The 16,673-nt window shown below is 49.5% G+C and overlaps 1 protein-coding gene across 5 annotated transcripts in view; it reads left to right on the top strand.

Moving 5' to 3' along the window:
* Positions 1-380: 380 nt before the first annotated feature.
* The window catches only part of SLC4A11 (solute carrier family 4 member 11), a 104,901-nt gene continuing 88,608 nt past the window's right edge, over positions 381-16,673 (top strand). The window contains exon 1 of one of the 5 annotated variants that reach the window (XM_077177873.1): positions 381-408. In XM_077177873.1, the coding sequence (XP_077033988.1) occupies positions 396-408 (13 nt within the window). In that variant the 5' untranslated portion in view covers positions 381-395. Of the gene's footprint in view, positions 409-6,585; positions 6,669-10,984; positions 11,471-12,337; positions 12,474-13,139; positions 13,675-16,673 lie in introns of those variants that run through there. The other 4 variants (XM_077177872.1, XM_077177871.1, XM_077177875.1 and 1 more) reach the window with 4 other exon arrangements.

The following is a 16,673-nucleotide window of genomic DNA, read 5'->3' as shown; positions in this document are numbered from 1 at the left end:
TGAAGTTGCTTGTGGAACTTGAGGGGCTTTTTATTATTATTTTTTTCTTTCTTTTCTGTTCTTAGGAGCTTGCTGCCAGCAATTGTATGTGCTCAGTGAGATGAAAGTCACCATGCCCAGTGTGAAGAATCTTCACAACCACATCCCAGAATCTGATCCATTTTTGTGTTAAAAGTGGGAGTTTTAGCTAGTCTGGAAGCTCTTCCAGTTGCTCACGACTTCTCTGTGCTGTAAGTCCTCATGAACCTGCTGCTGAGTCAGTTAAAATCTGCTTTTTTTTGGGTTTTTTTTGCCTGGAAAATGATCTTCATTAGGCTTGTTTTCGTTTCTGCTGCTTCCTGTGTGTCTTTGCCTGGTGTGAAGCTGCACTGCTGCCCGGTGTCCTCTTCCTCGTCATGAAGGTTTCAGGTAAATATTTATGCCTGTGGAGATGGGTGATTTAACTGGAATAATTAGTCAAGGGGCTCTGCATAGCTGGGATTGAAGGTTATTCCTCATTACATCTTGAGAAGCTGCTGATTGTCCCTGTTTTTTATCTGCTGCTTTCGTTGTGTAATTCTTTATTGCACTCTTACATGACATCATCTGGAGCTGCTGCTCTGGGCTTTGGGCTTCAGAACATGTTCAGCTGAGTCTTGGGCAAGGAGCAGAGTTTCTTACTAAATCCATTTGAGTTCTGAAAATAAATAACCACCATGCTGAATTCCTTATCACCAGCACGTTGCCTCCAGCAGAAGTGAAAATATTCACATTGAGTGGCCACTGACTGCCTGAGAGGGGCTGAGGTTGCCAGTGCCTGGAGTCACTGAGGGTTTTTAACTTTAAATTGTGCTCTTACACACACACACAAAAAAAAAAAAAAGGTTGGCAAGTGTGTTCTCTACTGGAATCAACAATCTCTTAATGCTCTGAGGCTAAACTAAGGCTGAAGTCAGCTATTCAGCTGTGGCTCCGTGCAAATCTATTGTGTTTATCTCTGCCCAAGATGTGCTCATTAGGCAGCAGGGCTCTTTGTGTAGCTGGAACATCATTTTAAGGGTAGGATTTTCCCAAGATTTTCCCCACAAAGAAACCAGAGCAGTGGAAAACCATCTTCTGCTGAATGTCCCCTTCTTCTTCAGTGGCTCCAGTGGCATGGCTGAGCCTCAGCAATGTCACTGTGCTGGACAGGAGGGGCAGCTCTGGTCTCTGTGACGGGGACAGCAGCCAGGGAATGGCTGGAGCTGCTTGAGGTTGGAAATCAAGAAAAGGTTCCTTATCCAGAGGGAATGGGCACAGCCCCGAGGCTGCCAGAGCTCCAGGAGAGTTTGGACACCACTCCCAGGGACAGGGTGGGATTGTTGGGGTGTCTGTGCAGGGCCAGGAGCTGGACTGGATGATCCTGTGGGTCCCTTTCAGCTCAGGATATTCCATATTCTGCCAGGATTTGCTGTGTCCTGTAAGGATGTGTTGGTCTCTGGCAGTAGGGAGACGCAGCCTGGGCTCTCTGCAGGCTCCAGGCACGTGTGTGACAGCCCCTGTGTGACACAGAGACCCCAATCCCACTGTTAGCCAGCTATGAATGGGGATGTGCTCTGACAAGCTCCATGGAGAGATCTCTGATTGCTGCAGGAGGCAAAACTGACACCCAGGTGCTGAAGGGCCAGGGCAGAGCTTGAGCTGCTGCTTGGGAGGTGGATTTCAATCCCACACTCCTTAGGAAATAACTTTTTCCTTTATACCAGAACTGACCACAATTATTTCTGGTTCAAGTTTTGCCCTGGATGGACTGGCAGTGCTCAGGAGCCTGAGGCCAGACTGTGGCTGTGAGAGCAACCACGTCCATCTGCTGCTGCTCCTCTCTCCCCCAGCATCAGAAGGACCTGGAGCTGCTGGAGATGGTCCAGAGGAGGCCATGGAGCTGCTCCAGGGCTGGAGCCAGGCTGGGAGAGCTGGGGGTGCTCACCTGGAGAAGGCTCCAGGGAGAGCTCAGAGCCCCTTGCAGGGCCTAAAGGAGCTCCAGGAGAGGGACTGGGGACAAGGGATGGAGGGACAGGACACAGGGAATGGCTCCCAGTGCCAGAGGGCAGGGATGGATGGGATTTTGGGAGGGTGGGCAGGCCCTGGCACAGGGTGCCCAGAGCAGCTGTGGCTGCCCCTGGATCCCTGGCAGTGCCCAAGCCAGGCTGGACAGGGCTTGGAGCAGCCTGGGATAGTGGGAGGTGTCCCTGCCCATGACATGGGGTGGCACTGGATGGGCTTTAAGGTCCTTTCCAACCCAAACCATTCCATGATTCTCTCCAAGCTGTAGTTCTGTGCTGTGGCTCCTTCCCAGGGAGGCCACAGCCAGGTGGGAGCTGCTCCCTTTTTATGTCCCTAAACACCTCCTGGAGGTGGGAGATCTTTACAAATCAACATTTCAGGGCCTGAGCAGGGGCTGTGTTCAGGGCCAGGCCTGTGCAGTGAGCACAGTGGTGATGTCTGAGCTCTCAGCCCTGCTCTCATCTCCCCGTTCTAGCCGGGGGCAGCAGGAGCTGGCTGCAGGCTCTGGCCTAATAAGATCTGCATGTTGGCATGGCTTTGGCCAGGGAGTTTCTGCCTCCAGCTCTGGCACAGCCTGCTGGAGCCTGGCTGCCTTCCCCAGCTCCTGCCACTGCCAGGAGGAAATCGCCATCTGGGTGCAATCTGCAGCTGAAGGAGCCTGACCTTCCCAGCAGCTCTCGGTTGAGCACCAGCTCTGCCCTCACTGGGCTCCTTCCCCTGCTAGGGGAAAAGATTGTACAGGAGGGAGACAAAGGAGTGAGTGTTTCTGTACATTTTCATCAAGTGTAGGTGATTTTTTTCTTCTCTTTTCTTTTTTCTTTGCCTTCTGGTTGGGAGCATGAGCAAGGGGCAGCAGAATATTGCCTTTACCTTAAAGCTTCATATTTCTGGTTGTGCTCCTTGTGCAGCTGCCTCCTAAACTCCCCTTATCCCCCTTGTGCTGAAGGGACTGTTGTGCCTTTTGCTGGAATAATTTTGTGGATTTCATGGTCTTTTATTTATTTGGATGAGTTTCTCAGGTAAGGGCAACCTTAAAATATTTGACTTTTCAAGGAGGGCTTGATGTGCTCCCTTTCACCTGGGTGAGCTGACGCTGTTCAGTGGGATATTCATTTGTGCCAAAAAGAAGATGGCAGTTGCTAAACTCACCTCAAAGTCTCAAAACCTGCTCAAACTGCAGGTCACTGGCTCCTTTGGCTTCTAAATTTAATTTCTTTGATTCCTGAAAGCAAACCTGGTGCCTCAAACCAGCCTGGTTCTCCTCAGAGCAGCCTGGAATGGGATCCCCAGAGCTGCTCTTGTGGCATTCAGCTCCAGGGGTGAGGCCAGAGAGGGCTGATGAGAACAGTGGTGGGATAAACACTTAAACCCCATCCCAAATGACCAGGACTCCAAGGCAGGAGTCACCTGGAGCTCCCAGCAGGTCACTGCTCCCTCTGCTGTGCTTTTTTATTGCAGTGTCCCCTGCAGGTGATGGCACAATCAGGATGTGCAGCAGGAGATGGGAAGAGAACTCAGGTTTCCCTTGAGCTGCATTCAAAGAGCAAGGAGGTAGGGTGGGATTTAAGGAGTTCATGATGCAAACAGAATAAAACAACCCAGGCTGCAGGTATGGTGGTATGGCCTAAATTTTTAATTTGGATCTCCTAAGCAATTTCTTTGCTTTTGTTTCAAGTCTTGGCGGTGTCACAGCTTGGGAATCCCAGTGCTGCTTCATGAGGATGGGATAAGGGTTTCTCTGCAATGCTTGGGTCCACCTAGTGTTACTTTCTGTGTCCAGGCTCTTGCAGCCTCCAATGTGAGGCCACCAGAAAGAAAAAAAAAATAATATAAAAAAATCAATCAGAGTCTTGGAAAAGCATCCTGCTAAAAAGCAAATACACCTGGCATCTGTCCCTGCCTTGGAGGGAACCCAAGTATCTTCTGCTGATACTTGGCTGATCCTGCTGGACCAGGCAAGCAGGTCCTGTATGATCTGGTTGTGAAGCAAAAATCCACTTCCCACTGTTTTCCAGCCACAAACCAGCCTGGCTACAAAGAGCTGCTTAATGCCAACCAGTCAGTCAATAAGAGAGGAAAATGAACTTCTGCCTGGGAGGGAGGTTGGCTTTGTGCATAAAGTTAAGAACCTGCTGGAGGGGAATGTTGGGATGAGGCTCCTCAGCAGCTGATGGGCTTGGGGAAGGGTGGAACTGCTGCTCCTTGGATCCAGCTGTCCCTGGGTGACTGTGCTTGGCTGTGACAGTGGAGAATGTCTGCAGAGATCAGGTCTGCAGAGCTGGGATAGACCAGAGAGAGCCAGACACTGCAGTATCTGATGTCCCCTCTGGTGCCTGGCATGGTGGCAGATAAGCTGATACCCTCCAGAAAATGGTACTGGTGGGGGGCTAAGATTTCTACCATGGGACAGGCACTGCTTTAATGGTAATTTATCATAATTGGGAAATATGGTTTGGTGCATTAAAAGGGAGTTAATACCAGGGTCAAGTTTTCTACCGTGAGCTCAGAGCCCATAGGATGCAGGACTGGAAGGGATCTCAAAACTCCTGGAAGAGACTTGCTGGCCCTGGGAAGTTGTCCCTGCATGCTGTCATGTATTCCATAGTCCTTCCTGGTTGTCCTCTTCAGGAGGAGCTGGCAAGGTGACCCCTGGGCTCCCTCTCACCTGGGGCAGCTGCCACCTGCTCAGTGTGGGCACAGAGTTAAATGTTGTATATAAACATGTACAGTTTAAACCACTCAAACATTCACTTCCTCAACAAATGCATCTTCCACGCCAACATAAATTAAATTGGATTAAATTATTTGGATTAAAACCAAATCCCCCCCCCCCTTTTTTTCCTCTTTTTGGTGATGTCCTGGTTTTGGCTGGGATGGAGTTGATTTTTTTTCTTCCTCAGGAGCTGGTAAAGTGCTGTGTTTTGGATTTAGTATGAGAATAATGTTGGACTAATAGCTTTTACCTTCAACTTTTGACTGGGTGTTTCCCACCTCAGTTCAAATGATGTCAAGGGCTTTCCTGGGTGATTTGGGATTTTTTTTTCCCCTGGATGTGGTTTGTTGATTTAGAGGATGGTGAAGGTTCACTCAGGATATGCTGCCTCTACACCAAGATCTGTAGCAATCAAAAGCCAAGATGTCAGTAAGACTTCTTTAAACCTTCTTCACCCCTCATTTCCAATATCCAAATTTTATGGCTGCCCCTGGATCCCTGGAAATGTCCAAGGCCAGATTGGACAGGGCTTGGAGCAACCTGGGGTAGTGGAAGATGTCCCTGCCCATGTCAGGTGGGGTGGCACTGGATGGTCTTTAAGGACCCTTCCCACCCAAACCATTCCAAGATTCCCAAATTGCTGTAGCTGGATCAGCTGAGACCCTTCTGGAGGAAAGAAAAATCAAGAAATGGATAGAAACAAAACAGTCCCAGTCCAACATTTATGGTATAAGAACTTAAATGTGCCTGGTTTTTCCTACAGCAAAGGCTGCAGGTTGCTTTTTTCTGCCCCTGCTTTTCAAACTTTGTTGTTGCTGCTTGGTTTGGTCAAGAACCTCAAGCTCCCTCTCTGTGCTGTGCCCCAGGGATTTATTTTGACCCCCAGCTGGTTGGTTTTGACTCAAAATTTCTGTGCCAGGTTATTTCAGAGGAATTTTGAAGTGGCAGAGAAAACCAGTGTGGATGATGGGACCCCACGGTGTCCATGAGCACACCTGATGGGAGAAGCAAGATTTGTCAGAGCTGTGCTTTTCCCCTGCTCTGAAATGATGAACATCATCTGCCCTGCTAATGCTTCCAGCAGCCTGCACCCCTGGAAAAGTGAATACAGATTTAATTTTTCATTGAAGGGAAGAGCCTCAATCCAAGGGCCTGTTGTGCTGGAACAAGGGGGGAATGGTTTTAACCTGAAGAATTAATTTTTCATTGAAGAGAAGAGCCTCAATCCAGGGCCTGTTGTGCTGGAACAAGGTGGGGGGTGATCTTAACCTGAAGGATATGCGTCTATATTGACATGAATTAATATTAGAAAGGATTTTTTCAATAAGAGGATGGTGAGGCCCTGGCACAGGGTGCCCAGAGACGCTGTGGATCCCTGGAAGTCCCCAAGGCCAGGTTGGATGGGGCTTGGTGCAACCTGGGCTGGTGTAAATTGTCCCTGCATGGCCAGGGCTGGAACTGGCTGAACTCTGAGGTCCCTTCCAACGCAATATATGATATAAAAATTTCTGTAGGCTGCCCGAGGAGGGTTCTGCGGGCCGGATCTGGCTTTGCGGTGTCGCTGTCCCCGCCGGGGCCGCGGGCGGGCTTTAGGACCCGGCCGCTTGTGACACCGCCTGTCCCTTCCCCTCCCAGCCGCGCTCCTCGCTCGGGACTTTCTCCAGCTTTATTTTTTTTATTATTATTTTATTTAATTTTTTTTTAATTGGCGCGCGTGCGGGGGGGGGGGTGAAAACCCAGTTCTCTCTCTCTCTCTTTTTTTTTTCCTTCTTCATTATTTATTTATTTTCGGCGGGGGAAAATAAATAAAGAAGTTCTGCCCCCCCCCGCCCCCGTCGGCGGCGGCGGGGAAGGCGAAGGCGCGGCGATGGTGCGGACGGGATGAGCGGCGCGGCCATGGCAGCCCGGCGGCTCTTCCACCTCCAGCCCTGCGGTGAGGGACAGGGCTCCGAGGGGCTCCGGGGGGACCGGGGGAACCCGGCTGTCCCCCTGCCACCCCCGCTTGCCACCCCGGCTTCTGCTTGTTGCACAGCGCAGGGGTCGCAGCGGGATGCGGTGGGCTTGGAGGGGGATGTGTTCTGGTTTTCCCTCGTGGGATGGGGGGGGTGAAAAATCTTCCCTTTGCTTTGTTTTTTTAAATTTTTAAATTTTTTATTTTTTTGTGTTGGTGACACTCCTAAAGTTGAGCTGCTTGAGCAGAGCGGGATGTTCCAGCCCCGGGGATGCGGTGGGACAGGAGGACAGAGGGGAAAAGGAGCGATGGAAAGTTGGGCTCTGGCTGTTCTGGGGGTGTTTTATGCCCCGTTTTTACTTTGCCTTGTTTTGCACCCAGCATGGGGCGGAGGGCACCGGGTGCTGCTCAGCTCTGCCGAGCGGATAAGGTTGCCTGACTTCGTGTTGGTGTAAAAACCGCAATAAAAAGGAGGGGAGGGGAAAAAAAAAAGGCAGAAAAAGCGAAACTTTAATGCGAAGAGCTGGGACAGTTGTGCGTGCTGGGCAAGACCCCCAGCAAGGAGTTAATTTGAAATGTGGGGGGGAGGAAGGGTTTAAATGAACTGGGGAGCTCTCTGTGTGATTTCGGGTGAACTTTCAGAGTTATTTTGTGCGGTGTCTCCCCGCTGCCCTGCAGAGGAAGCGCTTCCTTCACCGGCATGGCCGCGGCAGCGCTGGGTGACACCGGCTGAAGTGACAGGGACCGCTGCAGGGACTTTGTGTTGGACCAGAAGTGACTGTAGGTGGCACAGCAGCTTTGTCACCCGTGCTGTCCCCGCACCTCTGGTGAAGATCGGTGTTCGGGGTGGGTTTGTGCCTCCGGAGCTTTCCCCGCTCCGGTTTAATGGAAAAGTTTTCATTTAGAGCTGATGTTCTGCCTTAGCTCTGCTGCTTTTTCACGGCCGTGTTGGCATTTGGAGACCTGGTGGTGCCTGCAGGAGCAGAAAATCATGGGAAGGTTTGGGCTGTCCTGCAAGAATAGAAAATCGTGGAAAGGTTTGGGATGTTCTGCAGGAATAGAAAATCAGGAATAGAAAATCATGGAAAGGTTTGGGATGTCCTGCAGGAATAGAAAATCATGGGAAGGTTTGGGATGTCCTGCAGGAATAGAAAATCATGGAAAGGTTTGGGATGTCCTGCAGGAATAGAAAATCGTGGAAAGGTTTGGGCTGTCCTGCAGGAATAGAAAATCGTGGAAAGGTTTGGGATGTCCTGCAGGAATAGAAAAGCATGGGAAGATTTGGTCTGTCCTGCAGGAGTAGGAAATCATGGGAAGATTTGGTCAGTCCTGCAGGAGTAGGAAATCATGGGAAGGTTTGGGCTGTCCTGCAAGAATAGAAAATCATGGGAAGGTTTGGGTTTTGGACCTTAAAGTCCATCTCATTCCACCCCTGCCATGGACAGGGACACCTTCCACCAGCCCAGGTTGCTCCAAGCCCTGTCCAACCTGGCCTTGGGCACTTCCTGGGATTCAGGAGCAGCCACAGCTTCTCTGTGTGGATTTGCACGTGGAGAACCCTCAGGGAATTTTCTCCTTTCCCCCAAGCTGTTTCAGTGTTTGCAGGATTTCTCCTGGATTGTCTCTAGGTGTGAGCACAGCCTTGTCCCTCCTCTGCCAAATTCCTGCTCCTCAAGTGCTGGCGCATGGGATAAATTGCTTGACCCAGGATTGAGTAAATCCAGCTGTGCCTCACCTGGCTTCCTGCTCTGGGGTTTGTGGCTGCTTTTTTGGGGTTTTTTGGGAGGCTGGAACAGCGAGGCAACACTTGGAGTCCTGTCTGCACAGCAACCTCAGTGATTGCCACCCCCCCTGCGCGCCGCGCGTCGCCGCTTCCCGGCTATAATCGGGATTTGTTGGCTAATCCATCTCAGCCAGAGCCCTCCAGTTTTGAAATATCTGTGGCTTTTGTACAGTTGGTGCTCCCTAAGAATGATGGACCGCAGAGGAAGTTCCCCTCCGGCTCTCCTGTTGTTCCTTGGCAGTTTGAATGCTTCAGCTTGTTTAAATAAATGCAGATAAAAAGAAGGGTTGGGGTTTTTTTTAACTGGAGCCCTTGCTTGACCCACCCGGTGGCATAAGATATCTGTGTGTAAGCTCAGAGTGGCTTGACTTCTAGTAAAGCTGTAGTAAATCATTTGAGGCTGTAAACATTTATTAAAACAAGCTTTATTTTTGTGTTGAGTCAGTGTGAAAACAAAGATGTCTTGGGTTTCAAAGGGAAAGGATCCACAAGGGAAGTTTTCTGCGCTGGCTTAAAGGAAAGTGTCAGTGAGAAGTTGGATATTTCAGCAGAAGGGAGCTGAGGTAAGAGTTAGGGTCAGATTTTAGCTTCAGAGTTGGAATTTAATCCAGAATTATCAGACTTAGCCTGGTGCTGTTCAATTTGCCTGCATGTTGTTTGGTTTGATCATTCTTGCAGGAGGCAGCTGAGGTAAGAGTTAGGCTCAAGGTCAAGATTTAGTTGAGAAGTTGGATTTTAGTCTGGAATTACCCAGCTTAGCCTGGTGCTGTTTTATTTGCCTGAATAAGCCTGAAACCTCCAATTCCATCCTGGCAGAACTGCACTGATGTTCTGCATAGGTATTTTATGCTTAAGGACAGGTGTTAAATCACATTAACTGGGGAAAGCTGCTTTTTTGGGTTTTTTAAAGTCATTCTAATAGTGTGCTGTGATTGAGATGTCTCTGGGAAGCCACAGGGTTCTCAGAACCTTTGTGTTTCAGTAGGCTGGGTGGCACTTGAGCTACCTCCTCCTAATGTGAACCCACTTCAGTCCTGGTTCCTTGTGTAGGATTGCCCTGGGAGGAAACAAAGCCTGGGAAACTTTAATAACTCATCATCATCACCGTGGAGGTGTTATCTACCCTCTAAATATGCAAATCCTTGTTAAGACATCCAGCACTGGTTAAATCCAAGCTGCCTTTGCTATTCCCATCCAAACTGGGATGCAGTGTGGTTAAAAACTGGGAATGCCAAGGCAATTCCTCAAAGTTGATCCTTACTTGAGTCTGAGCAGTGCTGTGTGACTGTGCAGTTTGCAGAGCAGCTCCTTCAGCAGTTGGTGCTGGGACCTGGCGATGCTGAAAACCAAGTTTTGTTTTTTATTTCTCTTTTTTATTAGAAATACAACTTCCTAGCTCTGCTCTGGGCTGAGCTCTCCACAAAGGCTCTCTGCAGACCACGGCTCTGAGGGCTCCTGCATCTGTCAGTGCTGGCTGTGCCATCAAAGGGCTTTGCTGTCACTCAGTGCTCCATGGGTTCTTCTACTCCCTCTTTCTAAATTCATCCCTGGCTCTGACTCCCAGTTAAAACCAGCAGGACTGAGGGCTTCACTCTACCTCTGCTACTGAAGGAGGTTCTGAGCTCTGAGATTGGGTAGGGAATCTGATGAGATTTGGGTACAGAGCAGAGCAAGAGTAGTGTCAATCGTCAGAGATTTGCTGAGAAAGTGCAAAAACATGGGGAGGAAGACTTGAGAACCAAGGCATTGGAGTGGGTTACACTTTATGCTGGTCTTGGGTGAGGGCTTTGCTTCCCCACACATCCTTTGGAGTTCCTCAGCTTTGAAGGAGCTGTTGGAAGTGGCAGGAGAAAGGCTGGAGGGGCTGTGGCAGCTGTGCCATGGTGGGAATGGATGCCAGCAGTGCTGAATGGGGGCTGTGCTGGGGAAAACCGAGATTTGAAGCTGGTGGAGAGAAGATCTCAGCTGGTCAATGCTGAGACCCGGGCAACCTTTGTCTCAAGGTGTTCAGCTGGGCAAACGGTGGAGATGGAGTTGTTGCTGGGTGTTACCCACTGAGAGGGGCTCAGGAGTGGAAATTAGGAGGACAGAGCAACTCGGGAGGAGGATGAGGTGACCTTCCTGCTGTCCTGGTGTTGGGGCAGGTGCTGGCACCCTGCAGTGCCCCCCTGGGATGAGCCACCCCACGGGATGAGGTGTGAGGCACCAGGTTTATTCTCCTTTTCCAGGAGTGAAACGCCTCTTCCCCCTGCTCCGAGCCTAATTGCGTCCCCAGGGCTTAACACGCGTGTGTTTGTTTTATTCAACGTGTTGGCTGTTCCCACCGGAACAGGCTGATTTTTCTAGTTTTTTTTTTTTAGGGATAGGGCTCTTTTTTTTTCTTTTTCTTTTTTTTTTTTTTTTTTTGCTTATTGTGCACAACAAGCTCCTGCACAAGATATTCGTTGCGGGAGGAGGTTGGGGTGGGGGGAGGAACTGTAGTAATGCCAATACTTCTTGAATATTATAAACCTGGCTTATCAGCCCGACGCAGAGCTGGAATTTGTCTCTTCCTGTGCTGCATCTCTGCTTTCTGAGAGGGGCGTTTAAATACAGCCTGGAGACGCTGCCTTGCCAGTGTGCTCTGCTGGGCTCTGACAGCAGCAGCGGGGCTGCTCCGCCGTCTTTGGGCTTTCTTTTATTACTCTTTTTTTTTATTATTATTATTATTATTATTTTTGCACTAAATCCTTGGGGGAAAAAAGGAACTTCTCTGGGAGAAGGCTCTGAGACTGCATGTCCCAACAGTACACGCTGCAGGAGGCGAAGGGAGACGCGGTTTGCTTCGTACCTGGCTCTCCTCTCTTCTCCGTGCTGATGGAGCCGGCGTCCTTCTGCTACCCCCGGCTCACCTTCCTGCGCTCTCCCTACGGCCAGTTTGGGGCCAGTGCTGGCTCTTCCCAGGATTTGGCCCCGTGGCCGCAGCGTTTGGTGCAGCAGAGGTGGAGCAGGCCGGTGGATGGTGCGTGCCCAGGGTTTGGAAGGGTTGGGACGGGGCAGCAGTGCAGCCCAGGTGGGGTTTGAGGAGGGTTTGGAGATGGGAGCAGCACAGGTGGGACTTGGTGTGGTTGTGGTGATGGTGTCCTGGTCCCACAGTTTGGCATCTCCACCAAGGAGCAGCTCTGGTCCCTGCTATAACCAGGGAGAGCTGATAAACAACCTCAGCGTGGAAAAAAAATTAAAAATAGAAACTGATCTGAGGCAGTCTTTTGTTTCCTGAGCTTGTTCACTTGCTGAAATGGATCCGGCACTGTGTGAAACCTGAAATACCTGCTGGAGGCTCGGCGGGCTCGGTTCACCTCTGGGGCTGTGATGCTGTCAGGTATCCTCTGAACTGTTAGTGAAGGTATCAGGTGTGGGGATACAGGAAGGTTTGAAGATGCTCTCTGCAGGTTTGTCTCACTATGAGGAGTTACCTTAAAAATTCCAGCTTGGTTCAAATCTTGCTTTAATGTCGTATGGGGAGCTTGGTGAATCCTGCTGGTTTAGGGGCTGAGCTCTGTAAGTGTTGATCCTAAGGATTGGAGTCTCAGCTTCTTATAAAACTTTCTTTGGGGAAGATGTCTGGTGTTGTATTGCCCTGATTTCTCTTTAAAGGTGGAGCAAGGAGTGGGACTGGAGACCTCCAGGGGTCTCTTCCATCCTCAAACACTTTCTGAACCACGCTCTACCTCCTTAGCATCTTATTGCCAGTCTGTGATGTGCCTTACCTGGAAAAGCTCGTCAGGTGGCATGGCAAGGGGAGAAAAAAAAAAATAAAAATGGAGGAGACTGGCTGAGCAGTCTCAGCAGAGAAAAGGCGTGGGAGGTGTTTAAAAACACGCTTTGCCTGTGGTTCTGTGCAGAGGAAACCAGCCTGGGGCAGGGCCTGGGGATGGGGGCTTGTGGCTGCTAAAGGGATGCCCCTTCCCCAGCCAGGTGCTGCCTCCCCTTGCTGTGCTCTGGGAAGTGTTTGCTGCCTCCTGGTAAATATCATCGCTGGGAATTATTTTACTGAACTCACAGGGATTGTCAGAGTTGCTGTAGTAGGGGAGTGACCCAGCCTTGCCAGCATTTGGATAATTTGCTGTTTATTTCTGTCTTATTCTTGTAGGGTTCTGCCTTTTCTGAGTTGATGTTGCTTTGGGGAGGTTTGTTGTTGTTGTTGTTGTTGTTGTTTTTTTGTTGTTGTTTGTTTGTTTGGCCAGCTTAGACCATTCCTCTGGGGGTTAAGTCTCCGGGGGAGACTTGGCTTATTGTGCTGAAAATCTGGAATTGTAAGGAAAGTGAAGCAGTGTAGAATAGGCTGGAGCAGGAGGAGAGGATGTGGCATCCTCCCTCCAAAGCTTTTTAAGCACCTCACGGTCCAGTGCTGGGCACACAGGCTGGGATTTAAGTCCCCTCGGATGAGGTGAGGTCTTTCAGCTCTAATTTCTGCAACTTGCTGCTGGAGCACAGACTTGCTGCCCTGTTTCTCATTCCACTGCATGCATGCATTAACCCTTGCACTGCTGCTGCCGTGCAGCTGAGCTGGATGAAGCACCAGAGCCCGGCAGGCAGGGCAGCTGTATCTTTAAGGAATTTGCTCTATCTCCCTCTCAGCAGCAGGTTTTTTTTCTCCCCCCTCCTCCTTTTTTTTTTTCATCCTCTGGCTTTCCCTGTACTTCTCTCTGTAAGGTACAGCATCTTCTCACTTCAGCTCTGGCTGGCACAGAGCTTTTTTTTTCTTTTTTAAGGAGGCACAGGAGCTTTCTCCATCCTGCATCCAGCAAAACTCTCCGGAGCGCTGGGTCGCTTTAACTACTCTGTTTCTGCTCCTGGAGGCAAACAGCTCTGAGAGGTGGTGGGATCCGGGTGGCTGCAGGAGGAGACATCCCAAATCCTCATTTGGGGCAGTGGTGGCATGTGCAGAGGTGCTGCCCAGGTGTGGGTTTGGCAGAGCTGGGCTGGAGGTGTCCATCTGGGAGCTAATGGGTCGCGCTCTCACTCCACCCATCCGCCGCTCGCCAATTGGAAGTGAGGGACAAAGATGCTCTGGATGGATTCATGTTGGAGCCAGTGAAAAAGCAGGAGCCGGCTCTGCCTCGGCCACCTGAGCGAGTGGCCTTTGGGGACAAGTGCTGCTGGCTGGGGGGAGCAGCCCTGAGGGGAGCAGAGGCATCTCTGTCTCTTGGAGAAGTAGTGCAGGTAAGTTGTGGTCTTAAAACCCCTCCCAGACCGAAGCACTGCTGTTGCTGGGTGATGCATTTGGTCAGGAAATCTGAAAAAGCAGCTCTGCCAGCTCTTGAATTATTTAATTCACTAAAGTAAGGCAGTGCTTGATGTATTTTCTATGGGCTTTGCTGTGCTTAGTGATGGTATCTATTGCCTGTGCTGGGTGTCTCTGTGTTTAAGGATGGAGAATGCCTTTTGAATTCCATTTAAATTAACCAGAGCGCTGGCTGTCGGGGTTTGAATTTAGTTTCAAGGTATGCATGGGGAGATGAGCACTGAAGAGCTTCTCTGTTCTGGTTTTTCTCTTAATTAATGGCAAAACATCCTCCCAGCCTGTCAGTGAGCTTTACATAGAGCTGTTTCACTTGGGGGAAGTGCAGTGCTGAGTGGAGACAAAATCATGGATGTGGTGTGTCTGAAATGCTCCCAAACATCATCCCTGGTGCTGTAGCCGTGGAAGCCTTGCAGAGGAACCACAAACAACATCCTAATGAATAACATTATCTCTCAGCTTGTCAGTCTGCAGTTATTTCATCACTGGACTGGGGCATTTTAATTTTGGATTGATGATGGACTGGAAAATGGGATCTGCTGCTGCTGCCTCTCCCCCCACCTGTGTTGTTGTTGTTGTTGTTGTCACTGATGTTGTTTTATGGCTCCCAAACATGGGAAACTGCATGGAGTGATTTGTGTTGTCCTGCTGAAGCTGGTGGGAATTGCAGACCCTGTTTCTGAGGCTGCAGAGTGCAGCTCTGTGGCCATTTGGGGGTCCTTTGGGCTCTTCTTGCTTTTTGTGGCAGAGGGAAATTTTTCTTTCTGAGTCTTGATGAGAAGCACAACTGAAAATGTGTTTGGTGATTAGGTGGCTGGGTTCAGTGCTCTGTTTCCAGTACAGACCTTAGGTTTGGCCTAACTTCTGGTTTTCTGTGGGTTAGATCTGTTGCATCCAGTGCCTTTTTGGGGGGTGCTGGTGGGAAGGGATGCAGGAACAACTTTGCTGTTAGAGCTTGGCTCAGCCACTGCTGCCTTTTCAGCAGCTGTTTTCATTCCTGCTGGTGATAAGATAGCAGGGGGAAAAAAACTTTCTAGAAATTCACTTTGTTCCAAAACATGACCCTGGTACCCTGGAGGAGGGAGGGATGTTCCAGAGTGAGACTGGTGGTGCTGCAGCATCTCTTCCACTCAACCCCCAAGAAAGGCTTATTCCCACCAGTTTACTCCTCCCTGCTGCTTAATTTTTGCAGTATTTACACATTTAAACCCCTCCAGGGAGCAGCTCCCACCCTCTGAATAGCCCCAAGTCAGTAAAATGTTGTCAGACTGTCTCTTAACCATTTTTGCATGGTTTACACAGTGCCACTGCAGATAAGTGGCAGGTGGTGGCCTCTGGAAGACCTGTCTGTACAAAGCAGGCATTTCAGCAGAGAAAAAGATCTCAGGCATCTTTTAAAATCCATTTTCAACCCTAACCAGGGTTTGGGGCTGTTGCAGTATCTCTTTTTCTTTTGGATTAAGAGTGATGAGGCTTCTGATAGGGCCCTGCAAGAGAAAGAGCTGCCTGAGAAGCTGTCAGTAAGAGTTAATGCTTTCTAAATTATTTAAATGTTTCAGGAAAAGTCTGCTGAAGAGCCTCAACTGGCCTGATCTTGGGCCTTTGCCAGCTTGTGGCATCTCTGGAGGTGTTTGCTGTCTCTCCTCTCCATGTAGTGCTTAAGCAAGAAATCCTTGCAAGAGTTAAATCACTTTTTAGAGGGTCCAACAAAACAAAATCTCCCCTCAGGAAAACAAAACCTCAAAAAAACTGTAAAAAAATAAAATAAAAAACCAAAACCCAAAAAAGCAAAAAGGAGCAGAATAGCTAGAATAGTCCAACAGCCAAATCCCAAATGTTGTTGATGCCTTGCTGCTGAAATTGTCCTGCTCAGCTGTGAAATGCTGGCCAAGAAATCCAGTGGATGAGGAGTGGATCTCCTGCATGACTCTGGATGTGCAGGGTGCTTTCCTCTTGCAGCTCACCTCTGGGAGGCAGCCTCGGATATTAATTGTTTGGGTGGGCTAAATTGTGATGAGTCAACCTGGAGAACGTGGTGCTCCTGCTAAATCCAAATAGCTTTTTTCTTTTTTTTTGGGGTTGGAGGGTGGGGAGGTCTGTGGGAGCTGTCACTGCTGCACCCAGTGACTCTTTATTAGCTGGTTTTATTGCAGTGGGTGAGCTGGAGGAAGCTGAGGAGGGGAATTGTTCAATGCAGCGAGGAAAAGGCTTTGGTTTGAAAACAGCCACGTCTGATCCCTGAGCCTGTGTGTGGGTGGGTGTTTGCCTGGCAGGGAGCAGGCAGGAGGATGCTTCCTGCTTTATCCCTTCAATATGATGCTTTATTTTTCCCAGCCAGCCACTGTGAAAATGAGTTCTGGGGTTTCATTTACCACAGTGCCCCGTGGCATAACTTAAAACCTCCCCACACCATTTCCATCCTCAGAGGAATACCCAGCTCCTTGCAAATAATCCATGGTTTGAGCCTTGAGTGCCTGCTGAGCCTCAAAGCCATGGAGTTGTTTTCTGCCTGGGATGTCATCCCACTCTGCTGGAGGACACTGTTTAGATAAATCCATGAAGCAAAACTTTATATCCAAGTGACTCAGGATAGCCCTGGAAATGTCAGAGGACTGCTTTGTGTTCTCCAAAAATCACAGAAATGGGACATTTCCAAGGGGTGTGATGTTAAGTTTAGATAATGCTGAGTTCTGAGTCCTAAAAACAAGGATCTGGGGGAATGAAACCCTTCTGGGAAGCAAAGAAATGGTGAAAATCCTTTGGGGATACTTCTGGTAAGGGGATAGGGGAATAAGCAACACATCCATGCACCCCTGTGGCAGGAGGAGCATTCAGGTTCCTTTATGATAAACATAAAGGGAGTTCTGAAGAATTATTTAACAGAAACATTCCCTCCTGTAAGGTTTTCTAGAGGATGTGT

Source organism: Agelaius phoeniceus, chromosome 4 (genome assembly GCF_051311805.1).
Source record: "Agelaius phoeniceus isolate bAgePho1 chromosome 4, bAgePho1.hap1, whole genome shotgun sequence".
In the NCBI taxonomy this organism is placed as follows: domain Eukaryota; kingdom Metazoa; phylum Chordata; class Aves; order Passeriformes; family Icteridae; genus Agelaius; species Agelaius phoeniceus.
Note: the sequence above shows the minus strand (reverse complement) of the source record. Positions and strands in the feature narration are given on the sequence as shown.